This window comes from Bos mutus, chromosome 7 (genome assembly GCF_027580195.1).
Source record: "Bos mutus isolate GX-2022 chromosome 7, NWIPB_WYAK_1.1, whole genome shotgun sequence".
NCBI classification, from domain to species: domain Eukaryota; kingdom Metazoa; phylum Chordata; class Mammalia; order Artiodactyla; family Bovidae; genus Bos; species Bos mutus.
Window position 1 is genome coordinate 12,670,839 of NC_091623.1, and position 27,150 is coordinate 12,697,988.

The window sequence follows — 27,150 nt, forward strand, 5'->3', positions numbered from 1 at the left end:
GACTTGTCATTTCATGGACAAACTGTAATCTTGGGAGTAAAAAATAATCTAATGTACCTCTATAAGGGTATCTGAGCTGTATACTTTGACGTATTCAAAAAAAAAATAGATGAAATAAGCCCTCTCCATCCTCGTGTAATATTCGGACCCCCAGTCAGAAGCGTGCAAGATACCCTGAGAGGAACAGCATCTCTGACTAAGCTGGGCTGCTCCCAGACTCTGTTGCACTTCTGCCATCTATCAGTCCTTTAGAAATTTTTTCATTTTATATTTAAACATTTTTTTAAATTGTTTATAGTTGATTTACAATGTTGTGTTTCAAGTGTATACCAAAGTGAGTAAGTTATACAAATGCATACACCCATGCTTTTTTTTCCTAAGATTCTCTTCTCATACAGGCCGTTACACAGTACTGAGTGGAGTGCCCTGTGCTACACGGTAGGTCCATATTAGTTCTTTATTTTATATAGAGTGCTGTGTATATGTCAATCCCAATCTCTCAATTTATCCCTGCCCCCGCTTACCCCCCGGTTGCCATAAAGCTTCTTTTCTACATCTGTCACTCTATTTCTGCTTTGTCGATAAGTTCATTTGTACCTTTTTTTAGATTCTACATATAAGTGATAACATTTCTTGATTTAAAACTCTCAAAGTCTGGCTACATTCATATTGATTCCTGATTCAAAGTGTTAATTTAAAAAAAAATTTGAAGTTTAAAAGTAACAGTACATTAATATTTAAATACTTATAAAACACTTCACGGTGTTGTTTTCCCTGCAGTCTTGTCACAGCGTGGTGACCCAGCATTAAGCTGTTTTATGAGCAGGGAGTGGTGTACGTAAGAACACTGAGACGGAAGTTAGAAGGACACAGCCTTGTACATAACTGAACTACATATCAGATCTCTGAAACTTGTTCCTATCTAGGTCATTGGGTATATCTGAAAATTGTGAAATGATATAGGACATTAAAAAAAAAATCTGAGGTAAATGCTGTGAAATGCTGTGAAAACAACAGAAGTTGCTAACTGGGGAGTCTTAAGGAAACCATCAACAATGCTGTTGATGGTCCCTGGATGACATGAGGAGGATACAGGGAGAGACATACTCAGTACTGGCATTGTAGGTTAGGGTGGGGGAGCAGGTTACGGTTCCAGACACCAGCCCAGAGCAGGTTATGACGGTCGGTGGCAATGAGCATACGTTGCATGTAACTGCAGCTCTGTTTTTGTGTGCTGCTGCTAAGTCGCTTCAGTCGTGTCCGACTCTGTGCGACCCCATAGACGGCAGCCCACCAGGCTCCCCCGTCCCTGGGATTCTCCAGGCAAGAACACTGGGGTGGGTTGCCATTTCCTTCTCCAATGCATGAAAGTGAAAAGTGAAAGTGAAGTCGCTCAGTCGTGTCCAACTCTTCGCAACCCCATGGACTGCAGCCTACCAGGCTCCTCCATCCATGGGATTTTCCAGGCAAGAACACTGGAGTGGGGTGCCATTGCCTTCTCCGTTTTGTGTACTATCTCAGTAGATTTCATCCACAAGACAAGACTATAGTGCACAAAAATGGTTATGTTGGTCAAACAGCTTTTTAAAATAGGAAAATTTAAAATGTAACACTGATGCTTGACAACCTAGAGGGATGGGATTGGGAGGAAGGTAGGAGAGAGGTTTAAGAGGGAGGGGACATGTGTATGCCTGTGGCTGATTCATGTGAGGTACGGCAGAAATCATTATTGTAAAGTAATTATCCTCTAATTAAAAAGAAAAAGAAAAAAAGAAAAATACAGGTTTAATTGGAGAATTAGGAAGATGCAACTGGAGGCTCAAGAAGGATTGTGAACAAAAATAAGCAGTAGTGTTTATTAAAAAATAAGATCGTCTTCCGATTCACAAAGAATGACTAGAAAAAGAATAGGATGAAAAGGAAAGAGCCCAGGAAATAAGAGAAAAGAGAGGAGAGCTTTTTGAGATAGCTGGACATGTGTTGGAAAGGAGGAAGATAGGGAAAATGAAGTTAGTGACACCTTGTATAGCTCAGTGTGAAAGACTGAAAAATTAAGCAGTGGGTGGAAAGAATAGGGAAGAAAAAATGGGAGTGTACGGTACGTTTGATGCTGCTGATTAGAGATAAAGTGACCATTAGTGTAGTGGAGATGGGACAGACAATCGTGGTGCCATCACCCTGACAGCCTGGTTAGAGCCCGCAACCTGGCATGAGCAGTGGGGCAGTGCAGAAATGAGATGCTTGGGCGTCCATTTGAAGATGGATGCAACTAGTCATTTCTAGTACACTGTTGAGTGGCAAGTTTATTACTTGGGCATAATTCTTAGGTCAACTGAAATGTATTTGAACTTCCCTTTGTAAAAGTTTTTCCTTATTGTATTTGTTTGGTCTCCTTAGTTATACTAAGCTTTTTGGGGGCAGAGACTATATCTTGTTTAACTTTGGATTTTTATAGTCCAGATTAATGCCTTGGCACATTCATGTTTACTGAATGAAGGAATTCCTGCCTAAGTACATGAACCACTTGAGGGCGAAGATTATGTTTGTATTTAAAGAAGTCTTTTGTATTTTCCCACAGTGTACAAGGCAGTATTCAGTACACAAAAGTACACAATGGGCGGTCAGTTAATGCTGCAAGAATAAACAGTACATCATTAGGCAAGAGAATGTTACTAGCAGTAGACACAGTGTGATGGAAAAACTTGTTTCTGGGAATAGGAATGGAAAAATAAGCATAGACGGCATGGCAACAGATCTGATAGGAAGGTAGATTAGAAGATGGTATTTCATTTGTCACTATGGCCCTTAACAGTTTTTAAAGTGCTTTATAATTACAAAGTACTTCCCCATGCAAAATTTTGTTTACATCTATGTAGTATACAAGGTTATGTTAGTGGAAGCTTTAGGAAGATGGCCTTAAGCAAACTGGATATTCCCACCTTTGTGTAAAATAAATTATCTTTAGATATTAGAATATGCTTCTCAAATTTAACTTCAGACATTTTACTGTGACCACAAAGCACAATTCAGCCAACATCAACTGTCAGATACCTAAGATAGCCAATATAATCATGGTCATCTGGTTTGTAAAGGTGCTTCCGAGAAAGAAGTCTCTAATGGAATTATACAATGAATCTTATTTTGAAAACAGTATTTTTGAAGGCTTACCTAATATAATTTCCCAGAGGAAAGATAGTGCCCATTGTATATATTTACCTATTTTTAGAAAAGAAAAAGAGCTTCCCAGTGGTTCCTAAACACAGACATCCAAACTGCATATCAAACTTCTCAGGCCAAGCACCCAAGCGATGCAGATATAATGTCAGGATGCCAGTTAAACTTCTCTCTTTCTCAATTTGAAGTCTTAATTTGGAAATACCATAGCTCAACTTCATTTTACTTTTCTTGGCATCAGGAATTTTACTTTATTATACATGAATATAAATTCAAAGTGGAATTAAAAATGAAGGCATCCTTTAATGAATTTCTGTATTTATTGGTATAAAGCAGACTTCTGAGAGAGTCACTCTAGTGGTAGTTAATAATTAGTTCTTATCAGCCATTCTAAATATATATTTGACCCACAGAGAACTATTTTAAAATTCATCATGACCTAAAAACTATTTAGGTATTCTTCAAAAAATATAAGGCATCTCAGCAAAGGATTAATTTTAGATACTCAGATGATTGACAGGGGAAAAACATGGACATGTGCTATTAGAAGGGGAACTTTCCTACTTCTGTTAAGATAACTTCCCTCTAATTACTTTCTTACTGTATTTTATGCAACTATAATAATGATTAAGAACATCAGCAATGCCTGATAAGGGTTTGAATGACAAATGAGATGTAAAAATGTAATACTTAATGCATATAATAATCACTTTTTCAAATTTACCTCTTTTCATGTTGCTCTAGACTCCTTTACATTTTCAAGATTATCTAAACGATGTCAGTTTGCTTTACAAATGTGCAACATCATAATGCGATTAAACTGATTGTTATTCACTGGGTATCAGTTAATCATGTATATCACATCCTGTAAATGAATCTTAGCATGCTTTGAAACCTTAAAAGACTCATTTTACCCTTTCCCACAGATTATGTACATTAATATTTTAAACTTTTACTTAATTGTATCTCACCTTCTACTTTCAAGCTCTTATTCAAGAACAAAATTCATAATGTTACTCTCATAATCTTAATAAGAGTTCTGTGTGGAATAAAATACAGATTAAAATCACAGAATATACAATACTCACCTTGGAAATACTGTCCATATCTCCTGAGCCTAAAACAAAATAGAGAAAAAAAGCCTTTATTAGGTAAATATTCTATTTATAAATTAAATATTCCTTTAATATAAACAAATGCAATAATCAGGTATACTGTATGTATTTTCCAATGTATGTCTCCTGGATTTTTGAATCTCAAAAAATTACTTTTTTCTATACTATGTGGTGAATAAGTATCATCTGATGGCAAATTCAAAGAAAAATTGTAACTACTTCCCAATCATCTATTTTTTTGTATAAAAAAATAACTATTGCTACCATAAATTCCTGAAAGCGAAAGAGCAGACATACATATCCTACTCAATTCAAAATTTTAACATGTGTATACTAATATACATATGTGTATATGTTTATAGATATGTAACTAGATAGAGATCTCTTTTCTGAAATGATGGTTCTATAAATCTGATAAAATGTAGAATGGGTACTTGCAACATGACCTGACAATATTCTGAACCACATTTCACTATAATAACCCAAATTGAAGCATTTTTACTATTAAAATTTTGGCAGCAATCAATAAGTGTGGCAATCCATCAAAAGTGAAAATGTCTTCAAAATATAATGTTGTAGTTTTATTTTAATTCTTAGGAAAAATGGACCATCAATACTAATTTATTTTTGTACCTAAGAAATGGAATCACAACTTAGGTAACAAAAATAATCAAATCCTTGCCACAGTTTTAGCTTTATTTTCAACTATTTACATAATTATCCTGGTATAAAAATATTATATTTTAATAGCACAGCATTCAATAGACAGTCATAAAATGAGAGCCTATTAACATGATTAAGTTATAAACAAGCATAATAAGCTGTTAAATACTAAATGTATATGTAATTATGTAAAATATATAGTAATATTCATGATAGATAACAAGTAAATGTGAAACTATTCTGAAAATTCTATTCCAGTGAGTAATATAACTGAGAATCTTCTATGACCAAATGCTATCTTTTTACGAATGATATTACAGTGAAAAGACTGGAAAGTTAATTATTTTGCAATAAACTAGAAGGTAAAATTCTAGAATGGTGCTGTCCAGTAGAATTTTGTGTGATGCTGGAACGTTTCTTTGTGCTGTCTGTCATGACAGCCATCAGCAAATGTGACTACATGCACTTGATATGTAGCAGTGCGACGGAGGAACTGAATTTTGCGTTTAATTTAAAATCAGTCACACATGACTAGTAAACACCATAATGGGACTGTATAAATTAATATTTCGAAACCTAGAAAAATAAGTATATATCCTTAAAAGTAAAAAAAAAAGTCTATCAAAGTGTAATTTCTTGATTACTGGAGTTACATAGTTTTTCAGAATATAAGAGGATGGTATTTCCTGGCCTAGGGTGAAAGTTAAAGGTGTTCAGTCATGTCCGACTCTTTGCAACCCCATGGACTATACAGTCCATGGGATTCTCCAGGGTAGAATACTGGAGTAGGTAGCTTTTCCCTTCTCCAGGGCATCTTCCCAACCCAGGGATCAAACCCAGGTCTCCCATACTGCAGGTGGATTCTTTACCAGCTGAGCCATAAGGGGACCTAGGGTGGGGTTGTGAAATCTGTGTAAACCTGAGTTACTCATGGGCATGGTTTCTCCAACTTAGGTAAAAGATGGTTCTTTTTCAGAGGAAAAAAATTAGCACAAACTCCAACCCCACTGTCAACTTTTAAAATAGTTTATGATATATGATGATGATAAACATACAGATATAAAATAAACATTTTTCCTTTATTTTTGCATTTGGTCTGCCTACATATACAGTGTGCTGTGTGACCACATCAATTTTTTACCACTTGTTTCTAACTGTTGTGAACTTTTTGCTCACTTTGCAGGTAGCTGGCTTCATTTGGTAAGAAAACATCATTTATGAAGTATGTTTTCAACCATTATTTGCACTACTTGAAATCAGCTTTATTATGAATACAGACAGTATGGGCAGTGTTTTTTCTTAAGAGAATCAGTTTATCCACAATATGATAACCAGTTTTACTTTTTAAAAAGAGACAAACATTAAAAAGGAGAAACAAAATCAAGAAATTCTTGCAGAGCACTGAAGTTCTCTGAGACTATGTCTGTAGACCTTGGGAGATACCAAAGGCCCATTGGGAGGACTTCACAGTCCTCCAGGTGCCCAAAGCTGCAGCGTCTCTTTTTATTATAAGCACTCAGATTTTCATAGGTTAAAGGAAATACCTGTGAATATGAGCTTGGATAGAACAATTCTCACACATCTGAGTTTTCAAATGTTCTCCAGTAATCATAGCAAATATCCTATGGATTGAACTATCAGGTGTAGGTAAAAGCTGAAGCATTTCAAAACGAGCTCCTATACACAGAAGAACTTTGTAAATCATGGTATGTCAAATTAAGGTTTTGTTTTGAATTCATTTCTGAATATCAGGTTTAATATCCTTACCTAAAGAGCCATTCATGTGATGTGACTCCATTCCTCCTAATCCACCCATAGGGCCATCTGACCCAGGGCCCATTGGAAACTATTTAAAAAATGGAAAAAATGACTGTGATCATATTGAAAACAGTTGTTTATCTCAATGTCACAATATCTATCTTCAACACTGTAATATACTCCTACAACTTATTTTCATTTACAAGTTATAGAGATTATTTTCCTAGATTTTCCCCCAGCTTTCTAGAATCTCTATCTGCACTGCTATTTCCCTTATTTCATCTTCTCTATGTTCTGGATCTTCAAGCTAATCCTTATCCATATCCAACTTTTCCTTAAGATATCCTTAACCAGAAAGCACATATATTTCAGTGCAAGTGAGAAGAGAAGTACTCTCTCCTATGCTGTTGACAAATTTTGCTATTATAAACCAGAGGTAATTCTTAAGCTGTTAAAAGTATTGGCTTATTAATAAGAACAACTGAACATTATACATTTTTCATAGCAGACAATCATTGTTCAAATGGACATAATAAATAATGTCATCTTGCAGGTTAAGTACATTTAGTGCCTTGGGGATAGCTGAATACACCTAAGTCGTCTTGGCAATCTCAACCACGTCAGTCTAATGACAATTAGACATTCAAAAGCAGTTATATTTCACATTTTTTTACAGTAGTGTTACTTTATTTCCAAGTGAAACCTTACATCTGGAGTCTAGTACAACACACGTGTGAACAGATGTGCTGTGGTAGACTAGGTGGTGGAAAAGTCCATGACCCGCTGCTCAGTCTTTGCCTCAACTCCCTGGAACACTTCGGAGGAAGCTCAGACTCCACTTTGAAGATAGGCTATCTATAGTCACCTTATATTTACAGTTAAGATACTGAAAACACTTGTTCTTAAAATTTCTCATGCCCAAATAATTTCTTCCATGTTGTATGGTGGAGAATGTTGAATGCATGTATGTGTGTGGTGTATGTATGTCTATAGATGTGTGCCTATAGATGGGGTGGTGATGGTTACTCATCAAGGAGGCTTTAGGGGAAAAAACTGCCTCAGCAGACATGCTGTGTATCACCGACTCTGTGTGGAAATAACATGGCTTTCCATCACCGAGCTCACCCGTATCATATGCTTATACATCTTCCCAGGGTGATGCCAATTCTGTTGCCTAAAAGTATGGATTGTTATTTTCCAGTAACAACTTGGAATATGTATGCCTCTACTGAGAGGTCAGAGAAATTAACTTTGAACTTCTGTTTTTCAACCTTTTTTTCCCCGTCCCCCAAAGCATAGTTTAGATCTGGGCTGAGAAACTGGTGGCAGTGAAGCTAACAGCCTGTGCTCCTCCTTGGTTTGGTCCCTTTATCTGGCCATCACTGTGCTTTAAGCAACACTGACTGTAGGTATGATAATTCAAGCACAGAACACTGCAGTCCGAGCCCTCAACAGGCACTGGCTTTTACTACCCATGGCTCAAATAAATGATATTTGAAAGAATGACATGCTCATCGTCTACTTCTTTTGAATCTCTTATCTTTGTACCACGTGAGAGAACCAGAATGGAACACACTTGGGTGATATCAGTTCAGCTGCCTGCAGAAATGTCTTCAGTACCATATGCTCTTGGTTTCCTCCCTTATTCCTTCCCTTTCAAATATCAAGTTTTAAGATATGAAATTGCGGTATGAAGTGCTTTTCTATATTTGTGCTGCATTTCTAAAATGAACATTGTTCATGATTGTATTCAATGTTTTTAAAATCTCTGTGAAAACACCTTTTAGACATTATTGACAGGAAACTTTTTTTTTCCCTGAAAAAGAATCTATTTGATTATATAAAGGGAATACTGGTAACTGAAGGCAGTGCTGCTTAATAGAAATAAAATATGTAAAGTTCAAGTGTGAACTACGTAAGTAAATTTGGATTTAGTAGCAGCCATCTTTAAAAAGTAAAAAGAAACAGGTAAAGTTAATTTTAATAGTTTTATTTAGTTATGTGATCAAAATTACCATTTCAAAATAGTCAATACAAAATTTTAATGAGATATTTTTTTGTATAAGTCCTCAAAATCCAGGGTGTGTTTCATACTTGCAGAACACCTCAGTTTGGACTAGCCACATACCCCACCAGTGGCTTCAAGATTCCCTTTGTTGGCCTCACTGATAGGAAGCTCAGTTATAATATTTCATCCCCAGTTTTTGGTATACTTTGGGGAATTCTTGATACATGTTTTTACTTTTCTTTAATTTGAGCTACCTTTTATTCATATATATATATTAACTGTATTGTTATAAATACATTTTGTTAACATGTAGGTTTCATAGAGCAGTACCATTTTTCTGTAAGCATTTGTAGAAAAATCACAACCATATGCCTTATTAAAAATGCCCAAATTCTTTCTGTATAACTGCTTCAGTTCTATATTTAAACTCCAGATTTCAAAAATTTAAAGAAAAACAAGCATATTCAACTTCCTATTTTAGTTTTGAGTTTATCAGGAAAAAAGCACAACCACCTGAATAAGTTAATGATGTGCAAAATGAGGTGATCATAAACGCTTACACACTACCTGTCACCTTCAAATAGTCAATATAAATTATTAGATATTTGAGATAAGGCCACATACCAACATTTTATAATTAAGTTCCACTTTACATTTACATTATACTAATATTAAATCTATTGTTATGTATGTTATATATAATGTTTTTTTCCAACCCAGAACATATATTTTGATATCCAGTAAGGTCCTGGATAATAAAATACAAAGCCAGTATCAAGGAAAAGAAATGTACTTAGAGACTTGAGTCTTCAAATACATTCCAAAAATTTTTAAAAAAGGCATAGTTACATTAGGCCTGTTAGGTCCTGGAGGTACTGCATTCATTAAAGTATACATGTTGTCTCCAGAGTTGGTTGAATCTGAAACAAAATATTATTGAATTAATATCTTTCATTATAATTTATGCCCAAGTCATCACAAAATAATAATCAAAGATGATCTGGACACCTATGTATATTAATAGCTGTACCACTTGAAATAGTCATTATTGATGTTCAGAAACAAGTATCTGTAAGTCATTTTCTGACCCAAAAATTATTCTGAGGTCATAAATTAGGAATATTTACTTAATATAAAAGGAATAATCACTTGAATAGTCCAGGTCAAAAGGAATATCACTTTAAAAGTCTAAAAAATTATAGTAAACTTTTCCTTCTTTAAAAACAACATGAAAACCTTTTGACTTCTCTAAGCAATTTACATGAATACCTATAACAAAAATCTCTTAAAATTCAGATTTAGTAAATTTTGTTATTATTTATTAAGGTTTCTTAATATACCAATTTAAAAAATTTATTTAGCTAATAATAAAAGCTGGTGGAATATCCTGGCTTACTTCCCAAAGAAAGAGATTAGAACAAGATGATACAATGGGAATTAAAATTCTCTTGCTTGACGTAAAAGCCAGCTTTCATTAGTACAACTTCCAATAAAATTTTTTTCAGTCATTTTATTTTTGATTAATTATAATAAAAATAACTGTAGTGTATATCCATATAAATACATGTAACATATTACATTTCATGTCTATTACTAGTCCTAATTAAGTCTCTGAGTATAGGTGTTTCTAATGTATAGCCTAAAGTGAAAGGCTTAATATTTTATATTTAGAAACTATTAGTTATAAAATGTTTTTCTATTGTCCCACAATTATATAATTCTCTTAAATAAAACATTGTAGGCCTCTACTTTGAAAAAGTTGTTTTACACTGATTTAAGGCAGAAGATAAAAATCATTTGCTTTCTTATGGCAATAATTGTAGAGTGAGAAATGGGCAATTACTTCTCCTTTTATTTTGTGATTATTACACATTAATTTATTATTTTAGAGTAAGATGCCATTTATCCTTTGTTTATAAACAGTGATCCATAATCCTAAGTATTATTTTTAACATCTAGATTAACAAATCATATTATTAAGAAAGTTGAAATGCCTACCTCTGGCTGACCTCTGTTTATACTAAGTAAGCTTCTAATCTACTTTTGTGGCCTGAAGTATTTTTACATTTTTATCTATACTACACGCTTGTCAACTCAGGCTACTTTTTCCTTCCTGCATACGTGCATCCTTTTCCATCACCTTATTTTTGTTCTTTTTCCTTCAAGTGGCTTCGCTACCCAGTCTCCACTTACTGAGATGACACTCTCTGTCTTCAAGGCCTACTGCCGATGAGACCTCTTCCAAGAAGTTTTAACTTCCCCTGATACTTAAAAGTGTGTGAGTGCATGCTTTGCATTATAGTTAATATTTTGTCTTATTCTTCCCTCCGGCTTCAAACTAGGTTATAAGTTCTCTGAGAGGAGGAAAGGGGCCATGTCTTACTCATATTGTATACTACAGACAATAAATACCTGCTAACTTAGATTCAACTCATGACATAAATGCTATCCCATAAAAACTTATCTTTCAGAAAAGCTGGGTTTGTTTTTTAAACATAGGAAAACTTAATGGCTTTTCACCTTTATTAGTCTTACTAATTCTAGTAATTAACTTGAAAGGAAAATGGGCTGTATATTTTAAAATATGCAGAAAGAAAATTCATTGCTTTTAAGACTAATCAAAAGAATTTCATCTGAAAATGAAAAAACATTGAGGGAATAAGTTTGGTATTTTTTAGAAAATGTCTGATTTATATACCAAAAAACTATAGATATTCTGGCACCTATTTTTTGGAGGCTGAGGCATACTGGCTTCATATTAGAGGACTGACTGATAAAGAATGAGTACATAAAAGAGCATGCAGAAAAGCCAGCAATACTGGTGGCAATTTTTGGCTTGAAAGGAAGAATTGATCAGATTATTTATCGCCTGCAGAGTTTAGTGTCACTCCAAAAATTTTCTTTAAGTACTGCAAGTGAAATATTTGTTAATCATATGCTACCTTCATAAATTAAACCCTAACTTCACCAAAAGGAATGCAAATGTGGGCAAGATGTTCAATTCATATAATTCTATCTTCAATGAATTCTGTTTCACTTCACTGAAGATGTTCTGAGGACAGAGATCTATGAAATATTTGTGATTCATTCCAAAGAGTTAGTGAACCAAAGTAAAATTCTGAACCAATCAAATTTCTGCTTTTTCTAAATTAAGGTTTCAAAACTTAAAAATACTTATTGGTATGATTAATGATACTTAATTTCAAACTTCTATATATCTTAGATTTCAACAAATTCATAAGATATGAATTTGAGTGCAACATAATAAAAATTATTTTCTAATTATAAAATTTTCCCACATATTTCATTACCCAGAAGTTGTGTAGTATATTTAAAAATAATATTGTGATCACATTGCATTAAATCATGAACATTTCTCTGTGTCATTAAAAGTTTTATGACAGTAATCTTAATGGCTAAAGTTTTAGTCCATAAAACATAAAAATTTAAAAATATCACTAAAATTGGATTAGGCATGAAAGTTGTTTCTAGTCTACTGCTGGCTATATCAGGTGAGCATCACTGTACATGATTCTTGGGCTATACCTCAAATGATTTATAGTAGTAGGATTATGGAGTCAAATGGTGTGAACTTGTTCATGGCTCTTGCTACATGCTGCCAGGCACTTCTAAGAGGGGTGTACTATTAATATCACTAGAGGCCTCAAGACACAATACATTCACTAGTTTGTATTTAAGTCTCAAAGGAGAGAGGCATTTAAAATAATCATATTACATGATTCCAGGAATACTGCAGTATTTTAGTTTAAAAGATTAAAAAACTTCCCCCATTACATAGTGGATTAGCTAACTAATAAATACCTATAGACGTGCAGGATAAATGATGCTGATAGCACATCCACATCTATTTTAGACGCTAGAGACAATGAGTCGGATTTGCTGTATTAAACCTAGTGGGTCCGTGTATGTCATGTGTTACTTGGGCAGAAATTTTCTCAGGCTGTGAGATTTGGATCTTTTCCACAGTTTCAAGCAAATTTCTAGTCAGATAAAATTATTGGGCAATTCATACAGATCAACAGTTTTCATTCTGGTTAAATCCGTTACCTACACAACAGAAGTGTTCTAAATGCTTAAAGTAATCGGAAAACAGTTACTGAAGAGCACTATTTCCTCCTGCTTGCTACCTCTACTCAACTTATGAAACCGCCAATGAGATAAAGGATACTACTAACTTTCCCTCATAACAGTTTCTGTACTCTATTATTTTACTCTGAGAAATACCCTTGTGGCTCATTCAATTACAGTACCTGCTGGACTAGGCATGATAGGTGTTCCTGGTGGCCCTCCACCTCCAGGAGGACCCTAAATAAGTACACAAAATGTCAGTGAAAATAAGGCATTGCATTTAATAAGATAAGGAAAAACAGAAGTTAGACTTTATCACAATCCAATTTGAAAACAGCAGAGGCAATATATTTTCTCCATAATTTACTTTCTTTGAATGCACAATCATTTCACTGTTATGCAAAATATAATTTAGCTTAAATATACTGAGATTGTTTTGACAAGTTTCTCAAAACAGTGAGCCTATAACACTGATTTATAATTCATGACTTAATCACATCAGGTATAATGAGGTTAAGGAGAAACGATTTAAGAGGGCCTTTACAAATCCATAAAATAGAAATAATTCATGTGTATTTGTATTTATGATTTAGTTTTCTGTAATTTTCTTGTATTTTGTATCATTGGTTTTTATAGGCATTTGAAAACCAAAAGATATTCATATGCTTTAAAAATATATTGATGCTATTTCTTCTTTCAGTCTCAACCACAACATCTCTGATGCACTGCACCTTCAGCCATTGCATCAATTAGAAGAGGTGATGCTGACTAATGTGAGGGCTCCTAAGGCTGTAGGTACAATCAATTTGAAAGGGATGTTAGGTGACTCTAAAGTTAGTTCAGTTATTTCACACAACCAAAATGGATAATTCAGGCAATGAGTTTGAGAATTTTCAGAGGGACATAGTCAAATTAACTTTTAAACAGCGAGGTTTTTGTTTCATTCTGAGTACACAGACATAGTCCACTAATTATTCCAAATAATACATGTATTGCTATTTACTAAACAGCTTAAATTTACTTTTAAATATGTCAAATTTACAATTTCATAAGACTATATATGAAGCGTATTTTTAATTGACTTTAAGAAAAAATAGGTTGTACCCAAACTTTTTAACTTTCATTTTGGTTTCATGGAGAACATGAAAAAAGTTACTTTCTTAGTTTGTACAGCTTAAGGGAATTCTGAGCACTAAGTCCGCAGGTCCAAAACCATCTGTGTTTTCCGCTGTGCTCATAGAACACTGTCTCCATGGAAAGTAAAACTGATCAATTGATACTGATCTTCCAAAGGACTCTCTTTTCCTACTCTGGTTAACCACCGCCTATGAATATCTCCTTGGGAAAGATTTTCGGTTTTACCATTTATTCCTGCTTCTCTGCTAAACAGTATAACAAATTATGTTCTGTGATGGCCTTTAGACACAGCATGGATTCTAATGTGATGATGGTTAAAAGGTCATTTCTAAGTTCAAGAGATCATGTAAAACCCGCTGAATCGACAAATATAAATCATTGGACATTATTAACATGTACAAAATGATAAGTGCTCTCGATTTCTAACAGTGAAAATTAACACCCCTCTCCCAAATTATCAGTCGTCATTCTGCTATCGGATTCTCTTTGTGATTGGGAGAAAGTTTACTGTCTTCTTAGACTCTGTGTATGGCAATGGGGTGGTGCGGGGGTGTAGATTATGAAGAACTACAAATTCAAGCATATCACTGTGTAACTGGGGGTGCTTCTTCATGATTGGACAGGGTATTGTACTGGCTTACAGAAACATATGCTGAAGTAAAACACAGTACTCAGGGCAATTTTGGCCAGATTGATAACTGTTTCACTAATGAACATCAACATATGTACTGAGGTTGGCAGACGAAACAACTCAATACAAATCAGATGTTCACTTCTTGGCCAATACACAGGGGCTCTTTTAACATCTGGACAACTATTTCATTGCCCAAATAAAACGTAACATCAATTCTTATGAGCAAACAAACCCAAATGTACTTACTACATAATTCCCAGGAGACGCTGAGGAGTATGGTATCTGGAACATGAACAGGACGAAAAATAGACATATTCTGATTCATGTGGCAGTAAGGAGACTGACCTAAAATGAATCTATTTTCTAACTTTTATCAAGTTTTAAAATTTATCACAAAGGATAATAAAGGATAAAGGCATTTATATATGTCTGAGTGCTATGAATAAAATGCAGACCTATCTTGAATTTATTAAAAAAGGGAAAGGATATTAGTCAAGAAGAATTTAGACAGAATTACAGTTTCAAGTTATATTGCTTTCAGGGCAGTTATACTCACTGCTTGATACTAGTGACACTTATTCTATTATTAGAAAGATATATATTTGTGCAGGTAAAAACCAGAAACCAGAATTTTTCAAATTAGTAGATTTTACAGATGCCATTTCTAATTTATGTGCATCTGGGATACATTATTTTTTTAGAGACAGGTTTCAGGCTACTATATTCATGCAGTATGGGTCAATACTTGACATATAAACCTGTTTCCCCTTTTCCTTTCTAACTAGCTTCTAGAAAACAATATAATGAATGCAAAATATTTTGCTAATTTAAGTCTCCGAGGACTACTAATTTGTGGGGATCAAATATGGGTAACATATTCCCTCATTCCCTTCAAATCAAGCTCTTAACCAAGCTCTTTTCTAGAGATTACAAGGTATTAATATGACATTGCTATGAAAATTTAAGAAATGAAAACTGGAAAACATATATTTAAAAATAACTCCTTAAGTGTGGATATTAATAGAGAAGTTGATCCAAATATTCTTTTTTTCACACAAGCTCACTAGCTTACATCTTTCATCTTCACATCTAGAAGAGATATTTTTGCCTTATTCTGAAAAAAGCCAGTAAATTACTATCGTCTTGGGGTAAGACAGCCAGGGCTAAAATAGGACCTTAAGAATGGTGAAAAGATTATAGTGTCTGTACCTAAATGCTCCCTCTACATCAATACCTTCCTTCTAATTAAACATAAAAATAATATGAAATCATAAAGCAGAAAGACAACAAAGCTATACTTTTTCTAATGATTTTAACATTCAGTTATTTGAAAACTCTCCTCATTGTTTGATGCCCTTGTTTGGCTTTAAGCCCAGACCACAGGCGTCTGAGCCTCTGCTTGGGCCACTTTCTGTGTAACTCAGCACCGCACACGGCCGTTACTGAGTGCTCAGTATTGTTAGTGGTGGTGATTGTGTCTGTGAGTATCAGGATCGCTATGGCACTGTACATTTACTCGACTGGGTGAATGAATACAGCTTTGCTCTCTTGGGTCTTTTGCAGTTCACGATCAATCATCCATCCTCTGCTATTTACTTTAAATACGTGTCCCTGCTGTCTCCAAATCACCAACTTATCTGCCGGCTCCAGTTTTCATTTCCTTATAACTTAAACACCAGGCTCATGTTCTTTCTGTCTCTATTGCCTACTGTCATCCTCAAGCAACTTCAAGATATGATCTAACAATTCCAATACTCTTGCCTTGAGAATTCCATTTGTCCATGGGAGACTGGTGGGCTACAGTCCATGGAGTCACAAAAGAGTCAGACATGACTTAGCGATCAAAAAAACCACTCTTTAGATGTTAGGAACACACTCACTGCCTTTACTTTACAGAAATACCCTCCCCGTGCCCCTCCCCCAAGCCCAGTTTTTTTCCATATATGAGCATGACTACATCCTAAAAGTTTTGCACAGAGATCTAAGATCTAAACAACTTTCCTGACTGACATCTTTCTTGTTCTTCATGACACTCACAAACAACACTCTATATTCCAACCAGAATCTTATCCCATCACAATTCCAGCATTTTCTTTCTCTCTCTCATATCTTAAATTCATTATCCTGAAGTCTACTTTGTTAATTCCCAACTCTTTTTTGATCATCCTCTAGCCAACTTTTCTGTTTTATAGTAGAGAGTGCCTGGCAAGGAAAACAAAACAAGCTTGACAAGGTCCAACACGTGATCATGTTCTCCAGCTTTAACCTAGTTTTCACTAACAGCTGGAAGCATTTTGGCTCAGCTGTTATGGAAGCTCCAAAGTATTCTAGAGGTGTGCTGTAAACTTGAGGGAAAAACTCCAAATCTGTAGTATGTGCCAATTTATGCTGTGTAAATATTCCTATAAGGCAGATTTCAAGCTACCAATGATTTTAACAATCAGCTGACAAAGTTCCTGAATTTTTAACAACTGACTTTTGTGAACTGGCCCTTACTGGTGGTTCGACTATCCTGAGTTAGTACTTTGTCCTTTGGTCATACATCAAAGCCATCAAATTACTGCCATGCCTTCATCTTCAACTAAACACTTCATTATTTATAGACTTAAAATTTCGTCCATTCATCTCAGGTAGGGGGAAAAGAAGTCTTTATTTCCAAAGTTAGCCCCTCTTGAACATCTCATTCTCACAAGTACTAACTTCTCCCTCTTCATGGTTTCTTCAAACACCATTAAGTATAATAAACATTTAAAACTACTTTAAAAAGTTTGTTACCCCCTCCAGTTCAGTTTATTTCCATTTTTGCCCTGTCAAGCTCTTGTATTCACTGTTTTCTACCTCGTAGTCCTTGCCCTCATTCAGAGAAGAGGAACATTTGGGCTCTTATCCCTAGCACTTTACGGAATCTGAACTCTCATAAATAACAGCAGTGTCTGTCTGCCTAGTCTGAGAAACCAAATACAACAATAACAGAAGCAGTACTATGTGGGTACAGAAGATGTATTTGAGCTGGGAAACTGGGAATAGGAGAGAGAGTGGGGGTCCATTACAAGGACAAAGAGAAGGATCGGCATGTAATAAACAAATGTGAAAGTACTCAGTTTATTAGGGAAACGGTATGTAATTTTACAGTTGTTGCAGTGTGGGACTTACAGGCGATTGTGGTAAGTGATGAGGCTACATGGTCAGGCTAAATCTATGCTGTTGGAAACAGCAGGTTTTGAGAGACATGTTCAAATTTACGTATTTTAGTAAGATAACTCTACAGGCATCGTGGAGCATGAATACAAGTTAGGAGAATATTGCAAAAAGTCTAGGCAAGAGATGATAAAAAGAGTTCTAGGCAATGCTGATTAAGATAAATAGGGATAAGAGAATTTGACAGACTTTGCAAATGTACTCTGCAGGGCTTGGGGACAAACTGGGTGAGAAGTTAAGGAAATTCCAAGGTTTCCAACATGCTGACTGGGTGGATGATGGTGCTACTAACTCATATATAGGGAGTTTAGGAAGCAGGGGACAGGTTTGGGGAATGACTGATATTGTATTCAAAAGCTCTAGTAGACACTGAGTTAAAACCAATCAACAGATATTTAGAAGTAGTGGTTAAGAATTCATTGGAGATCAGGACAAGAGATAAAGTTTCAATTAACTAAATCCCCATTGTGTGCCATGCACAATACTTACTATAGGATTTGATTATGTTTAGTTATCGAAACTAAACGATAGTTTCGTTAGTTGAAAACGTTAAACTGAAAAAAAGCCCAAGATTGGAATTAAAGAACATTACCAATTAAAAAAGGGTAGATAATGGTATACTAATGCATATACATGGAATCTAGAAAGATGGTACCAAAGAATTTATTTGCAGGGTAGCAATGGAAAAAGAAACATAGAGAACAGACCTACGGACATGGGGAGAGGGGAGGACAGGGTGAGATATATGGAGAGAGTAACATGGAAACTTACATTACCATATGTAAAATAGATAGCCAATGGGAATTTGCTGTGTGGCTCAGGAAACCCAAACGGGGGCTCTGTATCAACCTAGAGGGTAGGGAGATGGGAGGGAGGTTCAAGAGGGAGGGGATATATGTATACCTATGGCTGATTCATATTGAGGTTTGACAGAAAACAAAACAAAATTCTGTAAAGTATCTTTCAATTAAAAAATAAATTAACTTAAAAAAAAAGGGTAGATAATGTGACTGGAGGAAAACCTGGAGAAAATATTCTATAAAATGTCAAGGCAGACTTTTAAGAAGCAAGAAGTGGGAGCAGGCTGGCTAGAAAATGCCTAAACTGGGCTTACTTTTGAGCCTTACTGGGCTTGTCTTTCAACTTCTCTGTGACACGCCCAAGAATAAATAATATAAAGGAATATGCTAGTGCAAATATGGAAGAAAACATTACTTAAATGAAGAAAAGAAATCAACAGACATTTAAAACAAAACCAAGGTGTACAATATTTCAAAGTTCAGGTATGATGACAGAAAATAAGTCCTTAGTTTTGCTAAGTGGAAGATCACTAGGAACTGAAACGGTTGAGTTTAACCGATCTTCGTCCATCACCTGCTGTATTTCTGGCATTGCACGGCTGCACAGGAATGAAGAGGAGGAGTATCAAGGAATCCACTGCCCAGGAGAATGGTGGTGACAGAGTCAGTGTGGGAGATGCGGGACTGTGGTTTGACACTGATGAAGGGTTGAGAGAAGTCTTCTCTCGGTTATCCCTTCCAACTCTAGAAGAGAGAAAGACTGGGGGTTTTAAGGTTGTCCCGGGATTTGTTAATTGGCACACTGTTAGGCAAAGTTCCAACCAAGGGAAAGGGATAGATGAAGACTCCTTTAAAAAATGAAAGAGCAAGATATGTAGAAACATGAAGAGGTGGGATAAAGAGACCAGACCAAATGGCTAGCATTGAGAAGAACACTACTAAGACAAGAGGAAAGAAATATGATTAAAGGTCTGATAATACTGAAGTGTAGAATTTGAAGAATGTGAGTCTGATGTTTACTTTTTTTTCCCCACCGTAAAGTAAGAGACAAGTTTAGCTGATAGAAAAGGGGCCAAGGATAAGGAATGTAGGAAGGGCATGTGACTAGGGAAAATAACTGCTGGTCACACATCAGCGGGTACTCAGCAGAGGTTGAACGTTACAGGTTTATTATAATGCATTAAGCACAATTACAGAAACACACATTAGGCATTGTAGAAGAATCAAAGGTGGTGCTTTACAAATTCTTGAAATTTAACATTCCAATAACAAAGCTCACAGCCTACGCTCTAAGCCTGCGTTTCCCCCATGTCCTCATTTCACTCTGTGTTACTCCCATCCTCACTGATGATGATGTTGGGTTGCTACATCATGTCCAGCTCTTTGTGAACCCATGGACTGCAGCATGCCAGGTTCCTCTGTCCTCCACTATCTTCCAGAGTCTGCTCAAATTCCTGTCCATTGAGTTGGTGATGCTCTCTAACCATCTCATCCTCTGCTACCCCCTTCTCCTTTTGCCTTCAATCTTTCCCAGGAACAGGGGCTTTTCTAGTGAGTCAGCTCTTTGCCTCAGGTGACCAGAATACTGAAGCTTCAGCTTCAGCACCAGTCCTTCCAATGAATACTCAGGGTTGATTTCCTTTAGGATTGACTGGTTTGGTCTCCTTGCAGTCCAAAGGACTCTCAAAAGTCTTCTCCAATACCACAATTCAAAAGCATTAATTCTTTAATGCTCAGCCTGTTATATGGTCCAACTCTCACATCTGTACAAGACTACTGGAAAAACTTTTATAGCTTTGCTTATATGGACTTTTGTTGGCAAAGTGATGTGTCTGCTTTTAAACATAGTGTCTAGGTTTGTCATAGCTTTTCTTCCAAGGAGCAAGAGTCTTTTAATTTCATGGCTGCAGTCACTGTCTGCAGTGATTTTGGAGCCCAAGAAAATAAAATCTGTCACTGTTTCCACTTTCCCACCTTCTATTTACCATAAAATGATGGGACTGGATGCCATGATCTTAGTTTTTGAAAGTTGAGTTTTAAGCCAGCTTTTTCACTCTCTTCTTTCACCCTCATCAAGAGACTCTTTAGTTCCTCTATGCTTCCTGCAATTAGTGGTATTATCTGCATATTTGGGGTTGTTGGTATTTCTCCTGGCAATCTTGATTCCAGCTTGTGAGTCATACAGCCTGGCAGGATGTACCCTGCATATAAGTTAAATAAGCAGGTGACAATATACAGCTTAGTTGTACTCTTTTCCCAATTTTTAATCAGTCCATAGTTCCATGTACAGTTCTAACCGTTGCTTCTTGATCTGCATACAAGGTTTCTCAGGACACAGGTGTAAGGTGGTCTGGTATTCCCATTTCTCTAAGAATTTTCCACAGTTTGTTGTGATCCACACAATCAAGGACTTCAGAATAGTCAATGAAGCAGAACTAATGTTTTTCTGGAATTCCCTTGCTCTCTCCATGATCCATTGAATGTTGGCAACTTGATTTCTGGTTCTCTGCCTTTTCTAATGCCAGCTTGCACATATGGAATTTCTTGGTTTATGTACTGTTGAAGCCTAGCTTGAAGGATTTTGAGCATAACATTAATAGCATGTGAAATGACTGCAATTGTATGGTAGCTTGAATATTCTTTGGCATTGCCCTTCTTCGGGAATGGGATGAAAACTGACCTTTTCCAGTCCTGTGGCCACTGCTGAGTTTTCTAAATTTGCTGACATACTGAGTGCAGCACTTTAACAGCATCATCTTTTAGGATGTGAAATAGCTCAGCTGGAATTCTGTCATCTCCATTAACTTTATTTGCAGTCATGCTTCCTAAGGCCCACTTCACACTATAGGATATCTGGCTCTAGGTGAGTGACCAAACCATCATAATTATCTGGGTCATTAAGACATTTTGTATAGTTCTGTACATTCTTGCCACCTCTTCTTAATTTTCTTTTGCTTCTGTCCTTTATCATGCCCATCCTTGTTTGAAATGTTTTCTTGACATCTCCAATTTTTTCCGATCTCTTTCCAAAAGAGCTCTAATCTTTCCCGTTCTATTGTTTCCGTCTATTTCTTTGCACTTGTTCATTGAAGAAGGTCTTCTTATCTGTCTTTGCTATTCTTTGGAATCTGCATTCAACTGGGTATATCTTTCCCTGAAAACTAGTCTCAAAGACCTGAAATCACCTTCAACTTCATTTCTTTATCTCTAAATCCAACAACCACCAGTTGTTTTTGATGACATGTGTCACATTTTTATCTCCTCCATCCTTTCTCCACTGCTCTACCTCAGACTGGCAGCATTTTGTAAGGCCCGTTACTCTACTCTTTCAATATTGTTTCGCTATGTATCCATTTTATATACTATCATCCTAAAACAAAATTCTGTTCCACACAGATGATAATTCCAGATTTTTCAGCATTCAAAGTCCTGAACACGTCATGGTCCATCTTTCTTTTTCCAGCTTTGCTGCCTTCTCTGCCTTCCAAAGCTATGTTCCAGCCACTAAGAATCTAATATTTTTTCCTCACACATTTCCTACAATCCCTCTTCTCTTTACTTTTGTCCAGGCTTTTCTCTACCTCCAGTCACCAGAATTTCCCCAGCATAATTAATCTTTTCCCTCCACCCCTCCCCCATATACTATACAAAATATCCATTAAGATGAAAATGCAGATGTAGAAGACAAGACCAGAGAGCTAGAAGATCAGAATCATAGAACTACACAAATCTCTTATTTGACAGATAATAAAAATTAAGGCCACATGTTTGTCTGGTTAAGCTAGACAGAAAATTCAAGAGATGTGACGACAATCCAAAAATCCTGAAATATTCTGACTCCTAGTATTTATGATTGGTGCCATGGTAGATGAATAGCAGAATACCTAGAGGTTCTCTTTGGCTTTATTAAAAAATGATTAGCTAAGTAGCTTAACATTTTATTTTAGCTAAGGAGTTTTCATCAACTGTGAAATTCAAAACTACCTTATATGCACTGAAATTCAGTTCACTAGAAACCAGGGAGGGGAACATTCTCTGTGTCACTGTAAAGCTGAAAATGTTCTTTTATTTTTTAGTGCTCTTTTAAAAAAATGAGCATCTTATTTTTAATAGGGCAAAGTTCCTACCTGGAGTAAAATATTTGTATTTCTCTTGGGCTTAATCACTCTAGTAGATCCTTATTTTTCCTTACAGGAGTTTTCTCTGTTTCCTGTCCAGTTAGTGAGTTGAGGAATACAGTGCTAAACTGATCATCTGTTGTTTCTGCTCAGCCCCTCTTCTGCCAATTGTTCCCTGCATTTTCTTTGAACCATATCGCCCTTATTTTTCCATGTGGTTCAGGCGGGGCTCAGGGGGTTGAGTGAGTGAGCCGGGCCTGGTGGATAGAGCACTGTACCCCCGGGTCATAGCTGGTTCATGAATAAGACTATGTATCCAAGCTGAGCAAATCTACTTCAGTTAGTTACTTCCAGTACCTGTGCTTAACTGATGAGAGTTGTGCTCTTTTGTGCTTAACAGGGAGCTGTGAGGATACAAATCTGGAGCCTCACACAGCCTTCTTGCCAGACTCGTGGAACAAGGGTAAGCGGTGAATAGGGACAGGGTCCTGATGGTGTTATTTGAACCCTGGAGCCAAATGTGTCCCCCAGCAAATTATATCTGGACTTTTCAGATACATGATCCAGTAGTATTTTCCTTCAGTATGAGCCTAGTTAGGTTGGTACATATAATCAAAAGTATCTCCTGACAAAGCTAATTCAGGTATTTTTGATAAAAGTGCTTGCTACTTTATGATTAGAACCTGTTCTACAGTTCAGCTCAAATGTACAGTTCTTTGTGAAAAACATAAAAAATAAAAAGGTTGGCAGACTTGTAAGTTTCCAAGTAAGAATTAGAGGCCAATACTGTTATACTCAGCATAAGGGAAGTTAAAAGTAAAAATCATATTATCTGAATTAAAAATATAAATTTAAAAAATAATTTTATTTAGTTTCGGCTGCACTGAGTCTTTGCTGCTTAGTGCAAGCTTTCTCTAGTTTTGGTGAGCAGGGCTGCTCTTCGTTGCAGAGTGTGGGCTTCTCATGGTGGTGATGTCTCTTGTTGAGGAGTACACAGACTCTGTGTGTGGGGTTTAGTGGCTGTAGCACATGGGCTCAGTAGTTGTGGCTCGCAGGTTCTAGAGTTTCAGGATCAGCAGTTGGTGCAGGGGTTTGGTTGCTCCTCAGTATGTGGAATCTTCCTGGACCAGGGACTGAAGCCATGTCCCCTGAGTTGGCTGGCAGATTCTTATCCACTGTGCCACCGGGTAAGTCCCATAAATTTGTTTTAAAAAATGTTTCTCCTGCTGCCATGTAAAGGGGTGCCAAAAGATTTTTGTTTGAAACATATATGACAAAACTATGTGAAGATACAGATTACACAGATAAATAAATTTATTGTGGATAATGGTAGGCAGACTTCTTACTTTCAGAGAAGTGAATAAACAACATGGAAAGCAAGAAGTCTAGAATGAACTCTGTCGTATTGAATTACAGTTGAAGCACCAGTGTGCACTCATGGTTTTCTGCTTTTAAATTTTATTGGACTTTAGCTGATTTACAGTAGTGTTAGTTTCAAGTGTACCACAAAGTGATTCAGTTATACACATACATGTTTATTCTTTTACAGATTCTTTTCTCATATAAGTTATCACAGAATACTGAGTAGAGTTTTCTTGGTATATGGTAGGTCCTTGTTGATTATCTATCTTGTATATAGTAGCATGTATATGTTATTCTCAAGCTCTTGATTTATCCATCCCTTCCACATTCTCCCACTTTGGGAATCATAAGTTTGTTTTCAGTATCTGGCAATCTGTTTCTATTTTGAAAATAAGTTGATTTGTATCATTTAAAAAGTCAGATTCCACATATGGGTGATATCATATGATATTTTTCTTTGTCTGATTTAGCATGTTAATCTCTAGATCCATTCATGTTGCCACAAATGTCATTATTTCACTCATTTTTTTTTTTTTTTAATGGCTGAGTAATATACCGTTGGAGAAGGCAATGGCACCCCACTCCAGTACTCGTGCCTGGAAAATGCCATGGACGGAGGAGACTGGAAGGCTGCAGTCCATGGGGTCGCTGAGGGTCGGACACGACTGAGCGACTTCACTTTCACTTTTCACTTTCATGCATTGGAGAAGGAAATGGCAACCCACTCCAGTGTTCTTGCCTGGAGAATCCCAGGGACTGGGGAGACTGGTAGGCTGCCATCTGTGGGGTCGCACAGAGTCGGACACGACTGAAGTGACTTAGCAGCAGCAGCAGCAATATACCATTGTGAAAAACTGAAGGCAGGAGAAGGAGGGAACCACAGAGGATGAGAGGGCTGGATGGCATCACCAACTCAATGGACATGAGTTTGGGTAAACTCTGGGAGTTGGTGATGGACAGGGAGGCCTGGCATGCTATAGTCCATGGGGTCATAAAAAAGTCAGACATGACTGAGCGACTGAACTGAACATACCATTTATACACAGCACATCATCTTTATCCATTCATCTTTTGATGGACACTTAGGTTGCTTCCATGTCTTGGCTAATTGTAAACAGAGCTGCAGCGTGTACTCCTGGTTTTAATATGGATAGATAAAGATACAGATGTGTGTGGCTATGGGTATGTGTGTATGTATATATATGTATCTGTATCTGTTGGTTGAGATGGCTAGAAGTTAGGTCACACCAATGGGTTCTAAATACCACTCTCCACTAAAAGGAACCAAGGACCCGTATATAAATGGCTGTTATCAGGGTTAAGGCTGGGAAAATATGAGCTTCAAAATGCTCAAAGCATAACAGGGATATGTCAAAAGGACAAATGACCCAACTTGAAGGGGTTCTAACTGGACAAATCTGACATGATTTTATTTAAAAAACAAAACCTTTGGACAAAGTAGAATCCACAAGTACATCAGATATATATGAATGATTGGAGAAGAAAGAAAAACTCACCTAGTAAAGAATCAAGTAATAAGTAGAGAAGGAAAGATAGAATTAGAAAATAGCCATTTGGCAACCAACATAGTGAAAAGATAATTCAGGAGAGAATTATCAATGGATACAAAAAGCAGAGGATTAAAGTATGATCTTTATGGCAGTGTTGAAGTATGTCTCACAAGCAGATAATTACAAAGGGAAAAACAATAATTTAACAGTGGAGAAACGTAACAAGCACCGCCTTAACTAAGTGACTGAAGTTAATGTAAGTAACACAAATAATAGACAATTACCACCACACACCTCCTGAAATGATCCACTGAGAAAAACCCAAAGTTACTTCTGGGGATTCCTGACAAATATATATAACCTGAATCTAATTGTGAGGAAACATCCACCAAGACCAAATTATGGGACACTGTACAAAATAACTGGCTTGTGGTCAACAAAACTCCAAGGTTAAAAAAGACAAAGGAACTGTTCCAGGTTAAAGGAGACAAAGGACTTGACAAATGAATGCAACGAGTGAATGGGGATTTTCTTTTGTTACAAAAGACACTGTAGGGACAACTGGTGGAATCAAAATAAGGTGTGCAGATCAGAAAACAGATTACATCAATATTAATTTTAAAATGTTGATCCTTATACTGTGAAAGATAGTCTCTTCGTTTTTAGGAAACAAAGTCCTTAAAAGAAAAAAAAGTATATAAAACATATTTGGAAACAGCAAAAGCAAAGCAGCCAACCTTTAGCACGCTACCCTGAGGAGCCCTGGGCATACTGTACTGACACAAAATGAAAACTATTTGTAATTTTAAATACAGACAAAAAGCCCAAAGAACTTGGAATTCAAAATAATAAAGGTCAATTGTCACTACAGTATAATCTATGGTAAGCAGGGGGAAAAAAAATCCCTCTTGAATACTTTTGCTTTGTTTCATGTAAGCCTTATGTTTTTGCTAGAAAGTCATCACTTGCCTATGGTTTTTTCTTCTCATAAACAACCGTATTTCGGAGGAATGCTTTTCCTTTCAGTGCTCAGGATGATGACTCCTTTCTCTTTGTGAAGAGAAAACAATAGGTGTTCTCACAACTTTTCCCTATCCCATCAAATTCTTTGAGGGTAGGAAAACACATATGTGGTATACATTAATCACATTAGCAGGAATTGCTTTCAACTTGATTACGTGCCTACATGTGTGCTAGCCAAACGCCCACTTTGGAGTGGTTGTTGGACAGTGGTTTGATATGCACAGCTCCTTCTCTTAACTCCTAGTGTTTCTCGGGATCTAAAATAACGCAGAGCTGCTGACCTGATATGGTGAGTTCTTCTATCCACACTGCTTGGCTCTGTGAAATCCTGAAGGGTGTCTTTGGTATAGAAAGTCCCCTAAATATGAATGAGTTCTGTTCTGTGAGTACGTGTGTAAGTCCAATTTGTTGTAAGTCCAATAAAGTTAGCCTAGGTACCCAAACTGACATAATTGGCTATATAGTATTGTACTGTAATAGGTTTATAATACTTTTCACACAAATAATACATAAAAAAACAAACACAAACATTTTTGATCTCACACTGTAGTACCTTGAAA

The 27,150-nt window shown here is 36.2% G+C and overlaps 1 protein-coding gene across 8 annotated transcripts in view; it reads right to left on the bottom strand.

The window, feature by feature from the left end:
* SSBP2 (single stranded DNA binding protein 2) overlaps positions 1 to 27,150 on the bottom strand; it is a 318,494-nt gene that overhangs the window by 15,672 nt on the left and 275,672 nt on the right. For all 8 annotated transcript variants that reach the window (XM_070373069.1, XM_070373070.1, XM_070373068.1 and 5 more), the window contains 5 exons: positions 14,825 to 14,860; positions 12,990 to 13,044; positions 9,568 to 9,638; positions 6,720 to 6,798; positions 4,263 to 4,291 (listed from right to left, as the gene is read on the bottom strand). In XM_070373069.1, coding sequence (XP_070229170.1) covers positions 4,263 to 4,291; positions 6,720 to 6,798; positions 9,568 to 9,638; positions 12,990 to 13,044; positions 14,825 to 14,860 — 270 coding nt within the window. The remainder of the gene's footprint in view (positions 1 to 4,262; positions 4,292 to 6,719; positions 6,799 to 9,567; positions 9,639 to 12,989; positions 13,045 to 14,824; positions 14,861 to 27,150) is intronic.